This window comes from Oreochromis aureus, linkage group 9, assembly GCF_013358895.1.
Source record: "Oreochromis aureus strain Israel breed Guangdong linkage group 9, ZZ_aureus, whole genome shotgun sequence".
In the NCBI taxonomy this organism is placed as follows: Eukaryota; Metazoa; Chordata; class Actinopteri; order Cichliformes; family Cichlidae; genus Oreochromis; species Oreochromis aureus.
In genome coordinates, this window is record NC_052950.1 from 6,453,675 (window position 1) to 6,471,585 (window position 17,911).

The 17,911-nt window shown below is 39.0% G+C and overlaps 1 protein-coding gene across 4 annotated transcripts in view; it reads left to right on the forward strand.

The window, feature by feature from the left end:
* The first annotated feature begins 6,163 nt into the window (after positions 1-6,163).
* slc12a7b (solute carrier family 12 member 7b) overlaps positions 6,164-17,911 on the forward strand; it is a 74,582-nt gene continuing 62,834 nt past the window's right edge. For all 4 annotated transcript variants that reach the window (XM_031754881.2, XM_039617255.1, XM_031754855.2 and 1 more), the window contains exon 1: positions 6,164-6,485. In XM_031754881.2, the coding sequence (XP_031610741.1) occupies positions 6,254-6,485 (232 nt within the window). In that variant the 5' untranslated portion in view covers positions 6,164-6,253. The remainder of the gene's footprint in view (positions 6,486-17,911) is intronic.

A 17,911-nucleotide genomic window follows, 5' to 3' on the forward strand; every position in this document is an offset into this window, starting at 1 on the left:
GAAACTAAGGCGACACAATTCCAACAGAGGCTGGTTTTGAAACATTCCCAATAAGAATATTTTCCAGCACTGGTAATCACAAAGCTAAAGAATGTATTTAAAAGTCCCAAAGGTCTCAACTAAGCCACTGATCACCGATGAAGCCAGGCTTCATCTACTTTCTCAGTGCTGTCCTGATACATACAGAGGATCTGACATCTGTCTGGCTGCCAGCTGTGCTTCACATTCACATGCACACTGTGGCATTTTCCACAAGTATAGATGTGAGCTGTACTGATCCTCTCTCTGTCTCGCTCAGATGCAAGCACACATCCATGCACACGTGTCCCTTTAAAATCATGCAGCCCATGGGATCTCATTACAAACAGTGTGACATATCCACACACACAAAAACAAGCACTGTTAATGTTTCCTATCTCTCCTTAAAATCATTGTCTTGGGAGCCCTGTTGCCTTCCTTAAGCCATACTCTAAAAGTTGGGACTGTGGTACCCACTGTCCTGCTGGAGGCTGGCTCATGATCAAAAGTTTAAGACCAGTTGAAAACAAGGTTCCAAGTAGAGCTTCAACATTCAACATGAAGAAATGGGAGTGACACAAAGCATTTTTTTGAGCATGCAATTTATTGAAAAAAAAAAACAAATTCTTAAACTGAAACAGGCTTTTTATAAATGATCAAAAGTTTAGGACCACATACCTTTAAAAGGCCAAATCTGTGCAAAAATGTGGATTCATTGTCATTTTCTGTCAGGCAGTCACACTGTCATGACATTCTGATGGCAAAGGCAAATAAACATTCCCTTTTTGAACAAATATGTAATGATGTATAATGATTTAAAAAAGAAACATTTAGCCGTGGTTAGTATAGTCATTTACAGTTAAGTTATTCTCTAAATCACCTCTTTCTGAAATTCCTTCCTACGGGCTTTAAGTTGGTTTTAACAACTGAGCGATAGAAAACCTCCATCGTTTTGCTGTACATGCAGAAGGATGTCAGTTTTTTTAAGAAACAGCACTCGGTCATCCCTTTTTGTGTGTTTTCAGCCTCCGTGTTGGTCTTCTAGTTCAACCTCTTGTTGCTGGTGATGCCCAGGTACTTGCACTCTTCAATTCAATTTCAATTCAATTTTATTTATATAGCGCCAAATCACAACAACAGTCTCCACAAAGTGCTTTATATTATGCAGTAGATCCTACAATAATAGATACAGAGAAAAACCCAACAATCATATGACCCCCTATGAGCAAGCACTTTGGTGACAGTGGGAAGGAAAAAACTCCCTTTTAACAGGAAGAAACCTCTGGCAGAACCAGGCTCAGGGAGGGGCGGGGCCATCTGCTGCGACTGGTTGGGGTGAGAGAAGGAAAACAGGATAAAGACATGCTGTGGAAGAGAGACAGCGATTAATAACAGGTACAATTCAATGCAGAGATGTCTACTAACACTTTGTGAGTGAGAAAGGTGACTGGAAAGGAAAAACTCAATGCATCATGGGAATCCCCCGGCAGCCTACGTCTATTGCAGCATAACTAAGGCAGGATTCAGGGTCACCTGGTCCAGCCCTAACTATATGCTTTAGAAGAAAGGAAAGTTTTATGTTGATGTGGTGATTTCTTCACCACATCAACATTCGTGTCTCAGGATACACTGACAGAAGCTGTCCTCCTCCTTCTGGATTCAGTCATCATCTCTCTGATTTTATTCACATTCAGAAACTGATGATTTCTCAAAGACCCCTTCACAAAATCATCCATTAGCATGCTATATCCCTCATTCTAGAGTATTTCTGCAGGTGAAACAGTGTTGTACCAAAAGTCTGTACAAGGTAACCAGGGATGAAGATCTGAGCCATTTGGCTCTCTGGACATATTCCGCATCAGTCTCTGTGGGATTGATTTGAATCTTCCAATTGCTTCCTAAGAAGAGAAGTTTTTTGGGGAGAAATTTGTCAGAGTATTTTTGCTCCAAACAGCACAAACCTGGACAGAAAGAGAAGTGGAAGGAATAGGATCTGAGTGAGAGGACAAAGAGAAACAGACACTTCACAGAGCCAACTGAAAGCTTCATTAAGAGCCAGATTTAATGCACATGTGAAGGGAGTGGTAAATAAAGTATAATAAAGTTAATTATGAATTTAAAAAAAACAAAGCAATTTGACACTAAACTTTATTCTTTTAAGCTTTAAGCACATCTTTGAGGCCATTTTTGGATTGCTATTTTTGTATTCATTTTGTGATTTTTTTTCCGTGTCAGTGTCTACACCTTAGTTCAGTAAACATAAAATTTTAAAAATCAATTTACTGTAATCTGATCACAACAAAAAACCACTGCTGATTGAAACTGTAATTTCGGGAGGGGTTGTTTCACTCCTGGATGACAAGGCGCTCTTTGAAATGTGCCTAGGTGTGGCAGCTGGGCCTCTGCTCCTCGCAGCATCTCTCTGCACTCTTACATCACGTCCCCCAGTGAGATCTTATCAGCCTACACAGCCAGTGATGCCACATCTATATAACCCACCCAACCCTGTCTGTTGTGATGGTCGACCCATTTCAGAATATAACTTCTTTTCATGCTATGGCACTGACCCACATAGTTGGCTCCATCACTGCTAGAGGTGTCTTTAGAGAGCTACCGAGCCACACTGCCTAACACTTAATGACTGTAATTGGCACTGTGATGAATAAAAGAGGACTCGGTATAAAAGTGGGCACTGAGAAAACTACAGCAAATAGCTGTATTATTAAGGCAGTGTAAGTATTATTTACTTACACTGAACGTTAAGAGTTTGACATATTAAATCTAAACAGCAAATACTGAATTTAAGAGTTATGAAAGAGACACAAAGGAGACGAATTTGACATTTTGAGTATTTTTTGTATGCTTTGTTAATTTTTTTCTAGTTTGGGATTACATGGCAGTGACGGCGAGCAGAAATACACTTCTGTGTCATGACCTGAAACCCAGGTCAAGAGGGCTGAATGTATGAGGCACCCTGACAACAGCAGCTTCACCTCAGCAGCCAGTTTGCTCAGCTCCTTCCCTGAGGATAATCTCTATGACAACATGTTTGTGAACTGCTGATCCATATTTCTAATGAGACTATTCATGTGTATTAGACTCAGCATCTCAGACCTGCTCTTTTCACTCAGTTATCCAGGGACAAATCCAAATGTCAAACCAAAATTACCTACTTTTTTTTTTTAAGTTAAATGTACTCTGTGAGTAAAATGTCTTTGCTCAGGCACAAAAAAAGATTTTATTTTGTTTTCCCCAAGAAAGACTTTGAATAACAGTTTTACAAATAAAACTATCAGCTTGTGTATGACTCATTAAAATAATCTTCAAAGTTGATTTCCACATTATTATCATTATTATCTTTTTAACTATATTATATTGTATAGTTACTGTGCTGTATATTAACTATACTATATATTAACATTATTATCCATTAATATACATTATTTTTTAGTTAACTGATCAGAACAGATGAAGTTTTTCATTTCCTGCATAATTTAAGTGTGTTTGTTGTGCCGTGTTTTTTTGCACATTGATGACAGAGCAAACATCAGATGTGTGACTTCCCATAGACAACGGGGGACATGTATCACCATGAACACTTGCAGCTGTGATTGTGCTCTAAAAGCCACATCTGTTATCACCCAGCTTTAAAAAGTAATCTGCATTTCATTTGGTTCGGCCTGTAAATCATTCTGAACTGAGCCGATGAGTTTAGCTGTGGATGACTCAAACAACACAGACATGGAGGATTACAAGTTTCTTTGTCAGCCCTGTATTTTAGTCTCACACCCAGTGTGTGTCTGTGTGTGTGCATGTGCTGTATCAAGGCTTCATGCATTAATACTTTCAGCATCTTTACAAACAAGCATGAACTATACATTGCACATCATTGGTGTGGTTCCTTCCTTTCGTTTCAAGCACACAGTGGCCCGATGTACTTCTGTAAACTCAACACCCCCCCACCCCCAACCCAGTCATCCAACTGTTCTGCCAGCTGTCTATTTTAGTCCACGTAACACCCTTCAAGCAATTACTGTCTGAGTGGTCTCCTGGAGTTCATCCAGAATATTCTCTCCTGAGAATCTGTGGATAACCAAAAAGTATATGACAGACTACAAGGCATACGAGAAGCTTGAAGAGGCCATTAGAAAAGGAAACAATCAGGTTTGCAAGTTCAGAAGCCTTTTGTAATGAAGTTAGTACATTAGTCAGGCGACTAATAAGATTCAAGTTTTCTGCTGTAATAAAATTTTATAATAAAATTGACTTTATCTGTAGTTATACTCTTAGTGAAGTCAAAATAACTGCTTTTCCAAGGTTGAAATAATACCTATGGAGACATAATAATAGACCAGTAGACTCAGACACATAAAAAGGTCATTTGGTGTCCCTTTGTATTTTTGTTATATCTCTCCTCTGGTTTTTCTTTCTTTCTCAGCTTCTTTTTTTCAAGTTTGTTTTATTTTATTATTATTTTATTTTTATGCATCCCTTTGATCATTGTTTGTTCCTTTACAGTGCGTGTTGTTGTTCTTTTTTGTTGTTGTTTTAATCACTTTCAGTTGTGTTTTTATAGCTGACTTGCATCTACTTTTGGAGAAAAAAATCAATTCTATTGCATTTTTTCTATTGTGTCCTTCTTTGTTGTTTTGTGCCCATTTATAGTTTTCCTGCATCTTGTTTTTTTCTTCTTCTTTGTTTTTTCTTTTGCTTTGTATTCAGTCGCAGTCATTTTATTACTTGTATTTATTAGAGCTATTTTATTATATTTGGTAACTTTGTAATAAATGTTATCATTTAATTTAGTTTAGTTAGTTGCTGTTCTTACAGTCCAGTCCCTGTATCAATTTTGTTTGCACGTTTTATTTTATTAGTTTATTTTACAAGCTTTATTTAGTTATTTTGCATTTCTTTTGTAAACAGATGGTTGACTTTCAAACCTGAAATACTGACACTAACACCAGTGGAGTTGAGTGGAGTTTAGGAGTGTAGGGATCCATGGCTATGTCAACAAATAATTTTCAGTCTGACTTAGTGAGTTAACATGACATGCTTCATGAACTGTTAGGAAATAGTTCTGCTTGTTAGAAGTGTTGCTTATGCAATCTCTATGAAGAAGTTCAGCATTACTTATTTTGACTTTGAGTGACATGTGAACGTATTTCCTGTGAATTTGGCAAACAGATAGCTCATAAGCCCAAGGAGCACTTAAATCCCTTAGCTTGGTTTGAGCTTGATCTGGGATTTCCACCACTAGATGATCTGTCTGGTTTCTGTGCAGTTTTCAGACACATAAACTTGATTCAAAAGCCAAACATACTAGAAATGTTAAGGATGCTAGGTGTGAGCTATGCTTAAGCCTGTGGAATTGAGAATACCAAAACTGTGTCGAAGGGTGTGTTGTTTCCATTCTGATTATGTATCAAAACTGCTGGGAAATATGAGAGTTCATTTTCTCCTGCAGTATTAAGGAACCATTTATTCTAAGCTGGAACATACCAAAGTTATTATGGCAAGGTGTTGACAAATGACTAACCCATCCTTACTTTTTAAATTAGAATGATTTATTGAGTCTCTGTGAAAGGCTATTGATGGGGAGGATGTACAGAGTGGGTGTTAATTACCCCATCACTTTGAGCTCACTAAAAAAGCCTGTAATGAGTCCAGTGTGAGACATGCCAGTACATGTGGCCCACTGTGACAGCAGGGTTCTAACATGCACTATTTTAAGAATCCTGTATGCGCCTGCGTTTTTAAATTATATTTGTTGCTGTCTAATGGTCCCTCTGTTTTAGATAAAAACGAATAGCTTTTTCGAATATATTTAAAATTAAATATAAGAACTTTTGAAGATTGAAAATGTATTAACTATTGTCATTTTGATTTAATTTGGGGACTTTGAGCAACTAAATCATACTGTAATAACTACAGAACTTCGAATTTTTGAGGAGAATATTGTTAATTTGATAGAAATATTAGTAACTACCCTTTTCACAATTGACAGATTTCGACAACTCCGATTTGCTTCTGGGAACGATTGACAGCGCTCCTTGGCATTCTAAACCAATGGGCGAGCAGAGAGGGCGGGCACAGCCATACTGTAATCAATCCTCTGATCGAAGGCGTGAGTGGGAACTGCTGGCTGTCCTGGGTACTTGCACGCGCAGGGTGAGGAGCACAAACTACCCTCTGTGTTGTCCTCCACTGAAAAGTTCCACAGGTGAAGAAAAAGGACATGGGGGACAGATTTGTGGTAGTCCCCGTTGGCGGTGGAGGGACTGTCCCCGCACAGGGGGCTCACTTGGACGCGGTTGCTGCTGACCCGGGATTCGACACCGGCGGCGGCAGCAGCAGCAGCACCGACACGGGGCAGGAAAAAGAGCCGCTTGAAGACTCCGTGTTCGAACCCCTGGACCCCGGCGTTGCGGTGCCTATCCTGGAGTACAACAGGGAGCCTAACAAGTACGGTAAGTGTGCTACAGACAGGCGCAGACTCCGTGTCCCACTTCTTATCTCACCTATCCACCTTTTAGAGGATTAGCTGTCGTGTTTCTCCCGGGCTGTGATCTAATAAAACCGAAGCAGACCTGCGGAACCTGTTCACATTAACCACAACAATCAAAACTTTATTGGTTTGTATCCTGGTGCCTCATATAGAGATTTTACCGGCATTAAAAGTTCCGTCAGACAGTTTGGAAGATTAAAACGACATCTCTGCTCACCTAATTGAAGCGCACATAAAGCAGACTGTATTTGTTTAGGTCCCTGCGAATTTCCTCTGTCTTTTATCTGGAATCGAGTGTTTGTTAATAAATGTAAAGTACAATAATATGACAAGGTTTTGGCGCCTTTTTATTTTCCAAAACATTTTTATTTTTTGAAAATAAAGGGCAGAAGATAAAAGGCCGCCTAGCATACCTTGTTTTGTTCTGTTCTCAACATATGTAGAATATGTAGCAAGGTGCTCCTGTGGTAACCTTTGTCTTTCACAATGGTCCAAATATAGTTTTAATTTCACATAGTGCCAGAGATTTCCCAAATTCACTGTTCTTGGTTTACAGTATGTGTCTCTGAGCTGAACCACAATTGGCTGTAGGCTTTATTCTCAAGCTTTGTTCATGCAAACAAGGTGCATCTATAGCAACAGGTGGGTGCTTAGAAGGTCCTAGAAGAATTGCCTCGCACTTAATGTACTCTGAGTTTATTTGTGTCCATAAGGGTCATCCTGCTTATGGCTATTTCATATGTAAATGTAAACAATGTTTAGACACCACGAAGGAAAGGCAAATTTTAGTCTTAATAATTAAATATGGATGAAAAAAGAAGATAAATCTCACAGTGCTAGTGGTGGTTACTGGGTGGGTACTCGTGATGAATCATGGTGACAGAGGAGACTTTTGCGATTGACGAAATAAGTTTAAGTTATGTTAGGTCCAACAAAAGTATCCCACAGGCTCAGAGCTAGTATAAGATGCTGGATGGGTGACAAGTTTCTGGTCCTGTTAAAGCCTCTGTTGATTTAGAGCAGTGATTAACATGAAGCTACAAGTACTCCAGTGGGTTATTGTACAGTAACGGTAGGATATGTGGAAAGATGGGTTCAACTTGTGTGAAAAAAATAACCTATAAAACAAAACAGATTTTACAAGCAAAAGGTTGCTTGGCTTGATTCCAACCGGAGACACAAATTCGCTTTAGGGTAGTGTCAGAAGGAGCATCTGACATAAAACTGCCTAATCAAACACGCAGAGCAACCTGCTGTGCAGCAAAAAGCAGTGAAAAGTAGCGTTCATATGTTTTGAAAAGAAAATCTAATCTTGTAGAAAAAGATGCAAAAATTTTGAAACTAAACAAGCAGGGGGCAAAACGGAAAGAACTTGTTGAAATAACTCACTGAAAGTATGAAAAATGGTTAAAGTTGTTAAATAAAGCTATTCATCAAAAACAAACTGGGTGCGCTCGGCAGCGTATGGACTGACCATGGTAGGGAACATTCACAAGCACGTGCATGTGGAAGTAGAGATGTGCCGATTCTCATTTTCGATTGTTTTATTGTATTTATTTATTTATATTTTTTCATTAGTATCAGTTTTTGCTGATTCCAGATTTATTTCTAAGAAGTATAACTGACAATGTATACCAGCAAAAAACAGTGCTTCTTCAATGCACTATACTATTTTTGTAATAAAATCAATTTATAAATTATTAATTACAGTTATTAATTACAATTTTATAAATTTTCTTCCAAACTGCAGGAAGTTAGAGGAGCTGCTTTTCCTTAAACAACTCTAAATAAAGTGCTCTGCTACCCGAGGGAGGTATAACTAATAACTGAAACTGAGTTGGCGTACACCTGACTTTAAGGCTTCTTTTGTCTTCTCCTTTATTAACAAGGGTTCACCACCGTGTTTGATTTGGTCCTTCCCGACATAGCCTCAAAGGGATCTCCTTCCCAGGATCCAACAGGGGTTTTAACACGTACATTTACCTGACATGCAGTGCTGATAAGAAGTATTTTCCCTCTTCCTACTGTCACACTTAAATGTTTCAGATCATCAAGCTAATTTTAATATTAGACAAAGATAACGCAAGTAAATACAAAATGCAGTTTTTAAATGATGATTTCATTTATCGAGGGGAAAAACGTCCCAAGCCTACGTGCTCCTGTGTAAAAAAGAAATTGACCCATGAACCTAATAACTTGTTGTGCCACTCTTGGCAGCAAGAGCTGCAGTAAAGCATTCGTGATAGCTGACGATGAGTCTTTCACATCACTGTGGAAGAATTTTGGCCCACTCGTCTTTGCAGAATTGTTTGAATTCAACTACGTCGGAGGTTGACTCTTTAAGGTCATGCCAAAGAATCTCAATCAAACTGAGTCAGAACTCTGACTAGCCCACTCCAAAACCTTTATATTGATTTATTTTCGTAAGCCATTTAGAGGTGGAACTTTGTCTTCACTCACAGTGAGGAGCCTACATGTTAATGACATGTTTGTGCGCGGCTGTGAGTATGCGCATGTTTTTTGGGGGGTTTTCTCACGCCTGAGTCTTTAGCAAGGTTGGTAGAAACACTAAAATACTCATTTGTAGCTTGATTTTGAGCATAGAAATATTGTTTTAAATCAAACAGGTTGTAGTTTGGTAGGAATAAACCTTCACCTCACTGGAGCAGTAGGTGTTTTTAACTGAAAGCCAGCACTGAGCTGCAAAGCCATGAAAATGTGTTCAACCCAATTACCTCGTCTATAATACGATGACAAGTTGGGACTTGGCTATTCTGCTTTAATGCATAGATGGTATTTCATTCAAATTCAGAGTGTGTTGCTAAGTAGAAGATGATGGGTGTGTTTGTGCATGTGAGATATCATGCGAGGGTGCATTATTGGGGCTTGTTGTGCTTTGTGTGTTCTGTCAGCCAGACAGTGATGATGGTAGATTGGGAGCAAGTTTTCAACGGCAAAAATTTTAATCTCCCAAAAATTTGTAACGTGACTCCAGAGAACAACCAAAGAGCATGTGCCGCCAAGAAGAGTGCCTGTGGCCACATGCAACTGGGCGGGCAAAGAATGTGGCTGCCAAATGATGTCATATGTTACATGTCGCTCCAATGAATGTGCTGCTATAAAATCTGAGGATGTTTTTTGTTTGTTTGTTTGTTTTTTTGTGGTGGTGGTTGTAAAAATACCTACTTCACTAATGTCACTGGCTGGAAATTGTGACGGGAATAGGAATAAAAACATCTTGTACTTGCATTTTAATTGATTTGAACGCCTTTAACCCTTCGTTGAAAAAGATCCACACTGGCCAAACAGATTTATTTTGTAATTTTGACTGAGAAATTCTCTCCAGCCAAATATAGTTGAGGAGTTATGCTAATGTGAAGCGCACATGGAAAAATCTAGGCCCTGTGAATTCTTTGTGCTTGTTTTGTCTCTAACACAAATACTAACGGAGTTATAGCCATGTGAAGTGTGCTTGCACAATGGGTCCAGTGATGGTTTTAAAAAGTGAAAAAGTGGACAAACCTATACCAGAAACTTGCTGAGATGGATTATAGATATTAATGACCCTCTGTATAATGAAGTCTCTACTTCAGGAGTTATTTATCACTGAAACATCTTATTAGGTACTGACTTCAGTTCGATTTCAATTTCCGCACTTCATTCATCTGTGACACTCGGTTTACTGCAATCAGTAGAAAGTTGTTTGTTTTGGTATAATCTGTTTACAGATCTATAGGGGCCTCTGTTTAATTGAATTCCCTATGATGAAGTTAGCGGTAGCAGATAATAGATTTAATTATGTTTACACGATCAATGGTTAGCCATTTTCCACTACAGAGGCACTGCACAGATAAACTTGTATGTATCAGCATGCTCAATAGGAAGGTTCCTCTTTTAGTTACATACTACACAGTCAAACAGAGACCAGATGCAGGCTCTGAATAAAGCTGACTGCATATTACAAGTTGTGACTTTTAATTTGTTAATAAAGGAGGCTTTATTTGACAGTGGAATGTAGTTTTCCAAAGGTCCAATGCAATTTGAATGCATTTGACAGTTTAGTGGAACTGGAGTGCTGTGTTTTCCACAACTCGAGGTTACAAAACAAATGTTAAGTAAAGTCTCTCGTAAAGAGGAAACAGCAGTTATGAAGAAATATAAATGATGTAAAAGAACGTGTTGTTGTGTGAATGATGGTGTCTATGTGTTACACTGCCTTGGGCTCCTCTTAAAACACTTTAGTTGATCTAAAAATGCTCTTGTGACTTGGTCCCTGTTCAGATTTTAGGTCGTTCGAAGAGCGGGAAAAGGCCATAGTGAATGAAATGACATTAAGCAGTTTGTGGGTGTGACCTCGCGGCTTGCGTTAGATGCGGAGGATGATTAAGATTGCATTTGGATTTATGAGAGATTAAGCAGGCATTGAAATATAAATGAGGTTCTAGAGTCTTCAGAAGGTGTCAGATTCACATCAGGCTGAGAGACTGTTAAGCTCTCATCTCTGTGACTGTTTCTGCTGCCTGGGATTCTTTATAGAGAATCAGCAAAAGTAATCTGTATTAATATGTTAGCTGGTTATGATTTTTTTTGAAGGTCCAATCTCAGAAGGTAAATAATAAGATATAGATCAATGCCTCATTGAGTGCACCAAATGTTAAATAAAAAAATAAAATTATTTATATAACATTAATATTAATCAGGTTGTAATTTGCTTCTATATTTATTCACCTTTGTAACATTTTCCCACTCTGCACTTTACTTTGAGCCAAGTTGCCTGACACAATATCAAAGTTGGGGAAAAATAAACAGTGAAAGCATTTAAAGGGAAACAAATTATTAAATTTAAAACAAATGACTTATAAATAAAAAATATCTAGATGTGAGATAGAAATTAAATTCCCCTCTAGATACACTTTACATTTCTTTTTAAATCTTTTGTGGTATATTTAAAAGAATGTGGAAATATTTACTACTCAGTTATTAATTTCATTTTTGACAGTTTCAGTCTTACTCATTTTACATGCTGCTTGGACCTCTGCGACACAGCTATCTCTGGAGTGTTTATCCAGACTCTTCGCTCACGTTGCCTTTTATCCCGTCGGTGAGTGGACTACATGACTTTTGTGGATCAAACCCACAGTTTCTCCGTCCTCTGAAATGGGCTGCATCTGTGGCTGCTCTGTTCTCCATCTCACTAAGCATGACTTTATACAATCCACAAATCTGGATTTTTTTATTCCTGACTGAGACTTGGCAGCAGTCCACATACCACACACCCCTATTGAACTGTGTCCGAGGGGCACTCTTTTATCAGCCAGCCTCGGATGTTGGGTTGTACACTGAAAAAAAGAGCATGTTGAATTTACTTAATTCAATATTGGACATTGGTTGCACACAATTGTTTTGCTGTCGCTGAACTTAGTTAAAGTTATTCAAACTTATTCATATTCAATAAACTTGTGCATATTGTGTTGATAAAATGTGATTTAAACATGTTTAGATGAAGTAAGTTGAGCTCTTGGGATATTTTAATCCTTCACAACTTTGTCATTTTACTCCAACATTATTCAATAACTTTTGCCCCAATACTACTTGATCACTTAAATACTACATGTTGTCTTCATATTACATAATGTTCAACAAAGTCTAGAGTCTGGTTAACATAAAAGTTGAATGGATTTACAACAACCATCTTTATCCAGGTTGCTTACAGAAGTGATAGGTTAAGAGGCAGGACTAGGGATGGGTATCGTTTAGGTTTTATCCGATACCGGTGCCAAACCGGTACTTTTGAAACGGTGCCGGTGCTTAAACGGTGCTCAAACCGGTGCTTAAAGAATGGAGAACACAAAATTGGTCCAAAAACCTCTCATGTTCAGCTGTTTTTTTTTGTAAAAAGATAACAATGTTAGCCTTTTCTGCAGCTATAGGGCATATATGGTATCACTCTTGGCTGGTAGCAGTGCTTAAACAATGGAAAAAACACAAACTTTGTCCAAAAACCTCTCATGTTTAGCTGTTTTTCTTGTAAAAAGATAACAATGTTAGCCTTTTCTGCAGCTATAGGGCATATATGGTCTCACTCTTGGCTGGAAGCAGTGCTTAAACAATGGAAAAAACAAAAACTTTGTCCAAAAACCTCTCATGTTTGAAACTGTTTTCCACTTTTTCTTTGGTCATTTTAGCCTTTTTGGCCAGGGTGAAGGGAGTATCTGCCATCAAACAAGAAGACAGCCGCATGTAACTACGATGGTGTTTGCTAGTTCACCTTACATGCATTAATGTAATAATGTGTTTAGCCTACTCAACGTAAATTACACACAGACAACATTAAGCTACTCACGCAGAGAAGAATGGCTGCTGCTGCCATCATCATCCGTCATCATTTCTGCTACGGTGACAGGGCTAGGGGCCAGGACTCTACTCTTCGGGTTTTTGGGGGATGTTGCTAACTCTGGGTCCGATAGCAGGCAACCCACCCGCAGTAGATGTGCATGGTGTGAGGTCTCGCAGCAAGCTATCAAACACGGCGCATTTCTCGGCTTTAAAAAAAACCCGCTATGCGTCGCCAGGTGTTTCATCAGATTTGAGGTGTTACCTCCTTTGACAGTATCACAGTATCAGCTTAAAGCACTTGTTGCAGGCTGCTGAGTTTGCATCTTTTGCTGCGAAGTACAGCCAGACTTTTGATCGCTTCGCCTTGGGCATTTTTAATCTGTAGCTCTGCTCTAAAAGAACGTACGTACCTGGTCCCGCCTTCTATCCTCGGAAACGTAAAATGATTGGCTAGAATTGGCTTAGGAAAAAAAAAGCACCGAAATGTGCGCTGCTTTTCGGTCTGGTTACTACCGTTTATGTCAGAACCGGTGCCATCATGGCACCGGACACCGGTACCCATCCCTAGGCAGGACAGCTCGCCAGTCTGTCACTTAGAGACAAACAACCATTTGCACTTACGGGCAATTTGGAATCATCACTTGACCTAATTCTAATAACTGCATGACTTCTAACTGTGGGAGGAAACTAGAATACCCAAAGAGAACCCACTGCAAACTAGCCAGATTGTGGATTTGAACCCAGGACTTTCTTGCTGTGAGGCAACAGCACTAACCACCACGCCAGGCTTAACAACACTAGGAAAGCTATCATTTCAAGGCTTGATGCAGAATTTTCTGTACGTTTTTGTCCTTGACAGGTTGAACCACAATAAATAGTGATAGCATACATGTAGTGTATGTGTAGTTGTCTGCCTCTTATAACTCTAGTGATTTTCCTGCAGTTTGAAATCTCATGTGATCTTGTGAATTTCATGAGTTCAGCAACAAACACTCTTACTAGATTACATATCATGTCATCTCAACAAGAACAAATTAGGTTGTTGAATTTCTTACAGATCCTACATGATTTAATTATGTTCACCATAGAAACATGAAGTTATCTTGTTTAAATTACAAGTTAGACTTTTGTAAATGTAACAACCACCCAATGTCCTTTTTTCAGTATACCGAAAAAAGTAGAGGCGGCTGCTCAACTTGACTGAGATGGATGCCTTCCTCAAACCACGATCCAAAGCGCGCAAGATGAAATCACGTGCGGTGTCGCGAGATTTAACATTGCTATATTGTTGATATGAACAATTTAATATACCCTCTCTGCATATCATGTAGTGTCTACACTTAACTTTAAAGCATGAGGCAATTGTGTTGAATACACACAAGATGCTTACATAAATCCAAGAGATGGCCAATCCCTTTTTTTCAGTGTAGAGGTCTTGCTGTTGTGTTTTCAAATCGGTTTTCATGTTGTTTGTTTAACATTGGATAGTTATTATTGCTTGAGCTGCGGGGGAAAGTATCCTTTTTGTTGTGCTGTAGGGTACCGTCCACCTGGTCCAAACAGCACATTCCTAAAGGAATTTACTGACTTTTTATCATCCACCCTGAAACTGTCTAGACTTTGTATTTGGGGATTTTAACATGCATATTGATGATGACTCTGACCTCTTTGCTAGATGTTTTATGAGTGTCATAGACATTTTTAATTTATCCAGCATGTGTCTGGCCCTACTCACACCAAACGGCACACTTTGGACCTCGGTTTTACTTTGGGCCTGAATGTTGGTTCTGTTTGGTCTGAGGACACTTTTATTTCTAACCACAACTGTGTTATTTTTCATTTATCTGTAACTTTGACACAGTTTTCAGCCCCCCATGAAGTCTGCCTCCACTGCAGGCATGTTTTCTAAGGTTTTTAATTTATTTTTCTGCCCTTATAATGATGTAGATATCTTAACAGATCATTTTAATTAACATTGCCTTTCTATATTAAACTATATCTGTTGTTTTAAATTGAGATGGGTGCCAGTTTTACACTCCTCACCATAGATAAATTATGATATATGCAGTTTTTCTGCAGGATAACGTGTTCCTGCAGAAAAATGGAACATTTGTGGAGGAAAACCCATTTAAAAAGGCACTTATTACACCGAAAGGATCTTTTAGTTCCTTTAATAACTCAGTTAAGGAAGCGAGGGGTGCATATTTTTCTAACCTGGTGTTAAAGAGCAGTTGTTATTCAACATTGTTAGTGGCATCATTACTCCTGCTCCACCTACTATGTCCTGAAATGAGGACTGTCAGCGTTTTCTTTGCTTTTTTGTTAATAAGGTCAAAAATGTTAGAAATAATATCTCTTCTTCAGCATCTGTGTTGATGTTCCTACACCAGCTCAGCCTGTTATCTTAGACAGCTTTGCACCAGTAACTTTACCTGAGCTGGCAAAGCTTATTGGTACGATGAAAGACTGTTCGTGCTTTCTGGATATTTTACCTGGATCTTTGTTCAAAAATGTCTTACAGTGCATTGGTTCCAGTGTGTTCACTATTGTCAGTTTCTCACTGGCCTCCGGTAAGGTATCTACTTAAAAAAATGCTGTCATCCACCCGCTTTAAAAAAACACAGCTTGGTTCCTTCTCTAATTGGTAGTTATAAACCTATCGCCAAGCTTTCATTTACTGCTAAGATCTTAGAGAAGGTTGTGGTCCACCAGTTAACTGCTGCTCTGGATCGGCACAGCATTCAGTGAGGTTTTTGTAGATCTCATTCAACTGAAACAGCTCTTCTGAGTGACAAGGATAACTGTTCTGTGCTGCTCATGTTGGACCTTACCTCAGCTTTTGATACAGTTGACCATCACAGTCTGCTCAATAGGCTGAGGTGCAGGATTGGTGTATCAGGATTAGCCTTGGAGTGGTTCTCTTCATACATATCTGACAGATAGTTTTCTGTAGCTACTTCTAAGTACAGATTAGAGCTGGGCGATATAAGATTTTTTCATATCACGATATGTTTTTTTCATTTCAGGCGATAACGATATATATCACGATATAAGCCAAATAACTATATTTGTAAGATTTAAATGTGCCGTTGCTCACAAGTAAAATGTGAAATAATCAGCAGCTTGTTTTGATTTAAATATTTATTTCCCATAATAAGTTCAACAGGGTAGATGTACTTAGGGAACATGAGACTTCAGTTTCAGATAAATAAAGGCAAATATTGCAAACTACACAAAAGGCAGCCGCTAAAGCGTTTAAGTTCCAAAACAGAAAAAACAAAACAGACTACTAAATTGTCAATTCCACTTAGAAACAAAATTTTAATTCTAAAAATAAATCTTAGTTTGTTTTACAGAAGAACAGACAAAATTGACTAACTTTTGTCAATATCAAATAAACTGAGAACTAAAAGGAAATTCTCAATCTCTCCTTGTTGTATAGCTTAGCTTTTCAAACAGTTTTAACAGTTACTTTAGTCCAGAGGTTCCCAAAGTGTGGGGCCCGCCCCCTAGGGGGGCGCAGAGCCATTGCGGGGGGGCGCGGTATGAAAAGAAAAAAAGAAAAGAAAGAAAGCTTGGACACTGCTAGCATAATGGACAGGTTTTTGATGGGGCTCCCACACAAACGCAAAGCAGGAGATGAAGCATCGCCAAATATGTTTCCAAACCAACTTCCTACCAAGCCAGACTAGAAAATATGGTGAAGCATATCTTCCCTTTGGCTTTACCTGCACAAGTGCCAAGGTAGGTCTCCCCTGCAGAATTAGTTTTCCCTGCGTCAGGAGCACTCGCTGGGCTCTCCAAATCACGGACAAACAGTATCCCACATTCTTGATTTTTAGTTCACAAACACTTCTTGTAATGACTAACTACTCCTGACATTTTGGACATGTTAGCTCTTTATGCAGTAAAGTTACAGCGGGATACAAATAATATCAGGCTGATCCTTCCGTAATTTGTTCCCCCGGTTCAAATCACGGACTAACAGTATCCCACAGCTGTTTTTGTTTTTGAAACCATTTTGCACAGAGAGGCATTTTTTGAAAAATGTATTGATAGCAATGTTGAAAATTATTACACAGGAAAAAAAACCAACTACACGTAAAATAATTACACCATGACGCCTCTGCCTTTCTAAATGGAGAGACAGTAACTGCGTGTGTATTTGTACGCATGTAAAGCCTGAAGATAACCCCATTCTGCAATTCATCTCATGTAAACAATAACGTGGCGCACAGCGTGACGTGAAAAGAGGCACATACTTTTGTCGTTGCGTGACGAACTCTGTATTCCTCGTCCACACATAAACGCAAAAAAAGGAGTTTTAAATAATCTCCGTTTTCGGTGAATCGCAACGCCGTTTACGTGTGGACGAAATACCCAAACGCATAGAAACAGCTGCGTTTTCAAAAATAGCCGTGTAGGTGTGGACGCAGCGTAAAAGAGTTAGTAGTATATTTTATTACTACCTGTAATTTATTGCCGTTTACTTGTATTTGCTTAATTATTTACTAAATGTTTGAGGTGTGAAATAAACCGCAATGGAGCAAAATATGGGTGTGTGTGTTTGGAGGATGTGTTTGTGCGGTGGGGGGGCGCGAACATTTTTCTTGTAAAACAAAGGGGGGCCTGGCAAAAAAAGTTTGGGAACCACTGCTTTAGTCTGACAAAAGCCGAATGACGAATTAGCGCTTTCAGTCAGAGATTGAGCATGCACCGGTTTATTGTATTTCCAGACTTGCTTTCGGCACAATTTACAGTGTGCGCTACTCTGTTTTTTGTCAGACTTGAAATAGCCGAAATACCTTCACACTACGGAACTTCTATGGCCTTTCCGTTCGACAATCTCTCCGGCATTGGAACCATCATCTGTTTTTTCTTCGGTAACCTTCGCTCATGCTCTCGGTTGATTTTTCTCTAGTGGGCACACTCATTTCCTCCAATACCTGGGCAGCCCGGCTGGCTGCTTTCCAAACAAATACACATGTGCGCCTTGGCACTTGTGCTGTACGTAACAAGTCACGTGACGTGACGCTCCGGCTGTGATTGGTT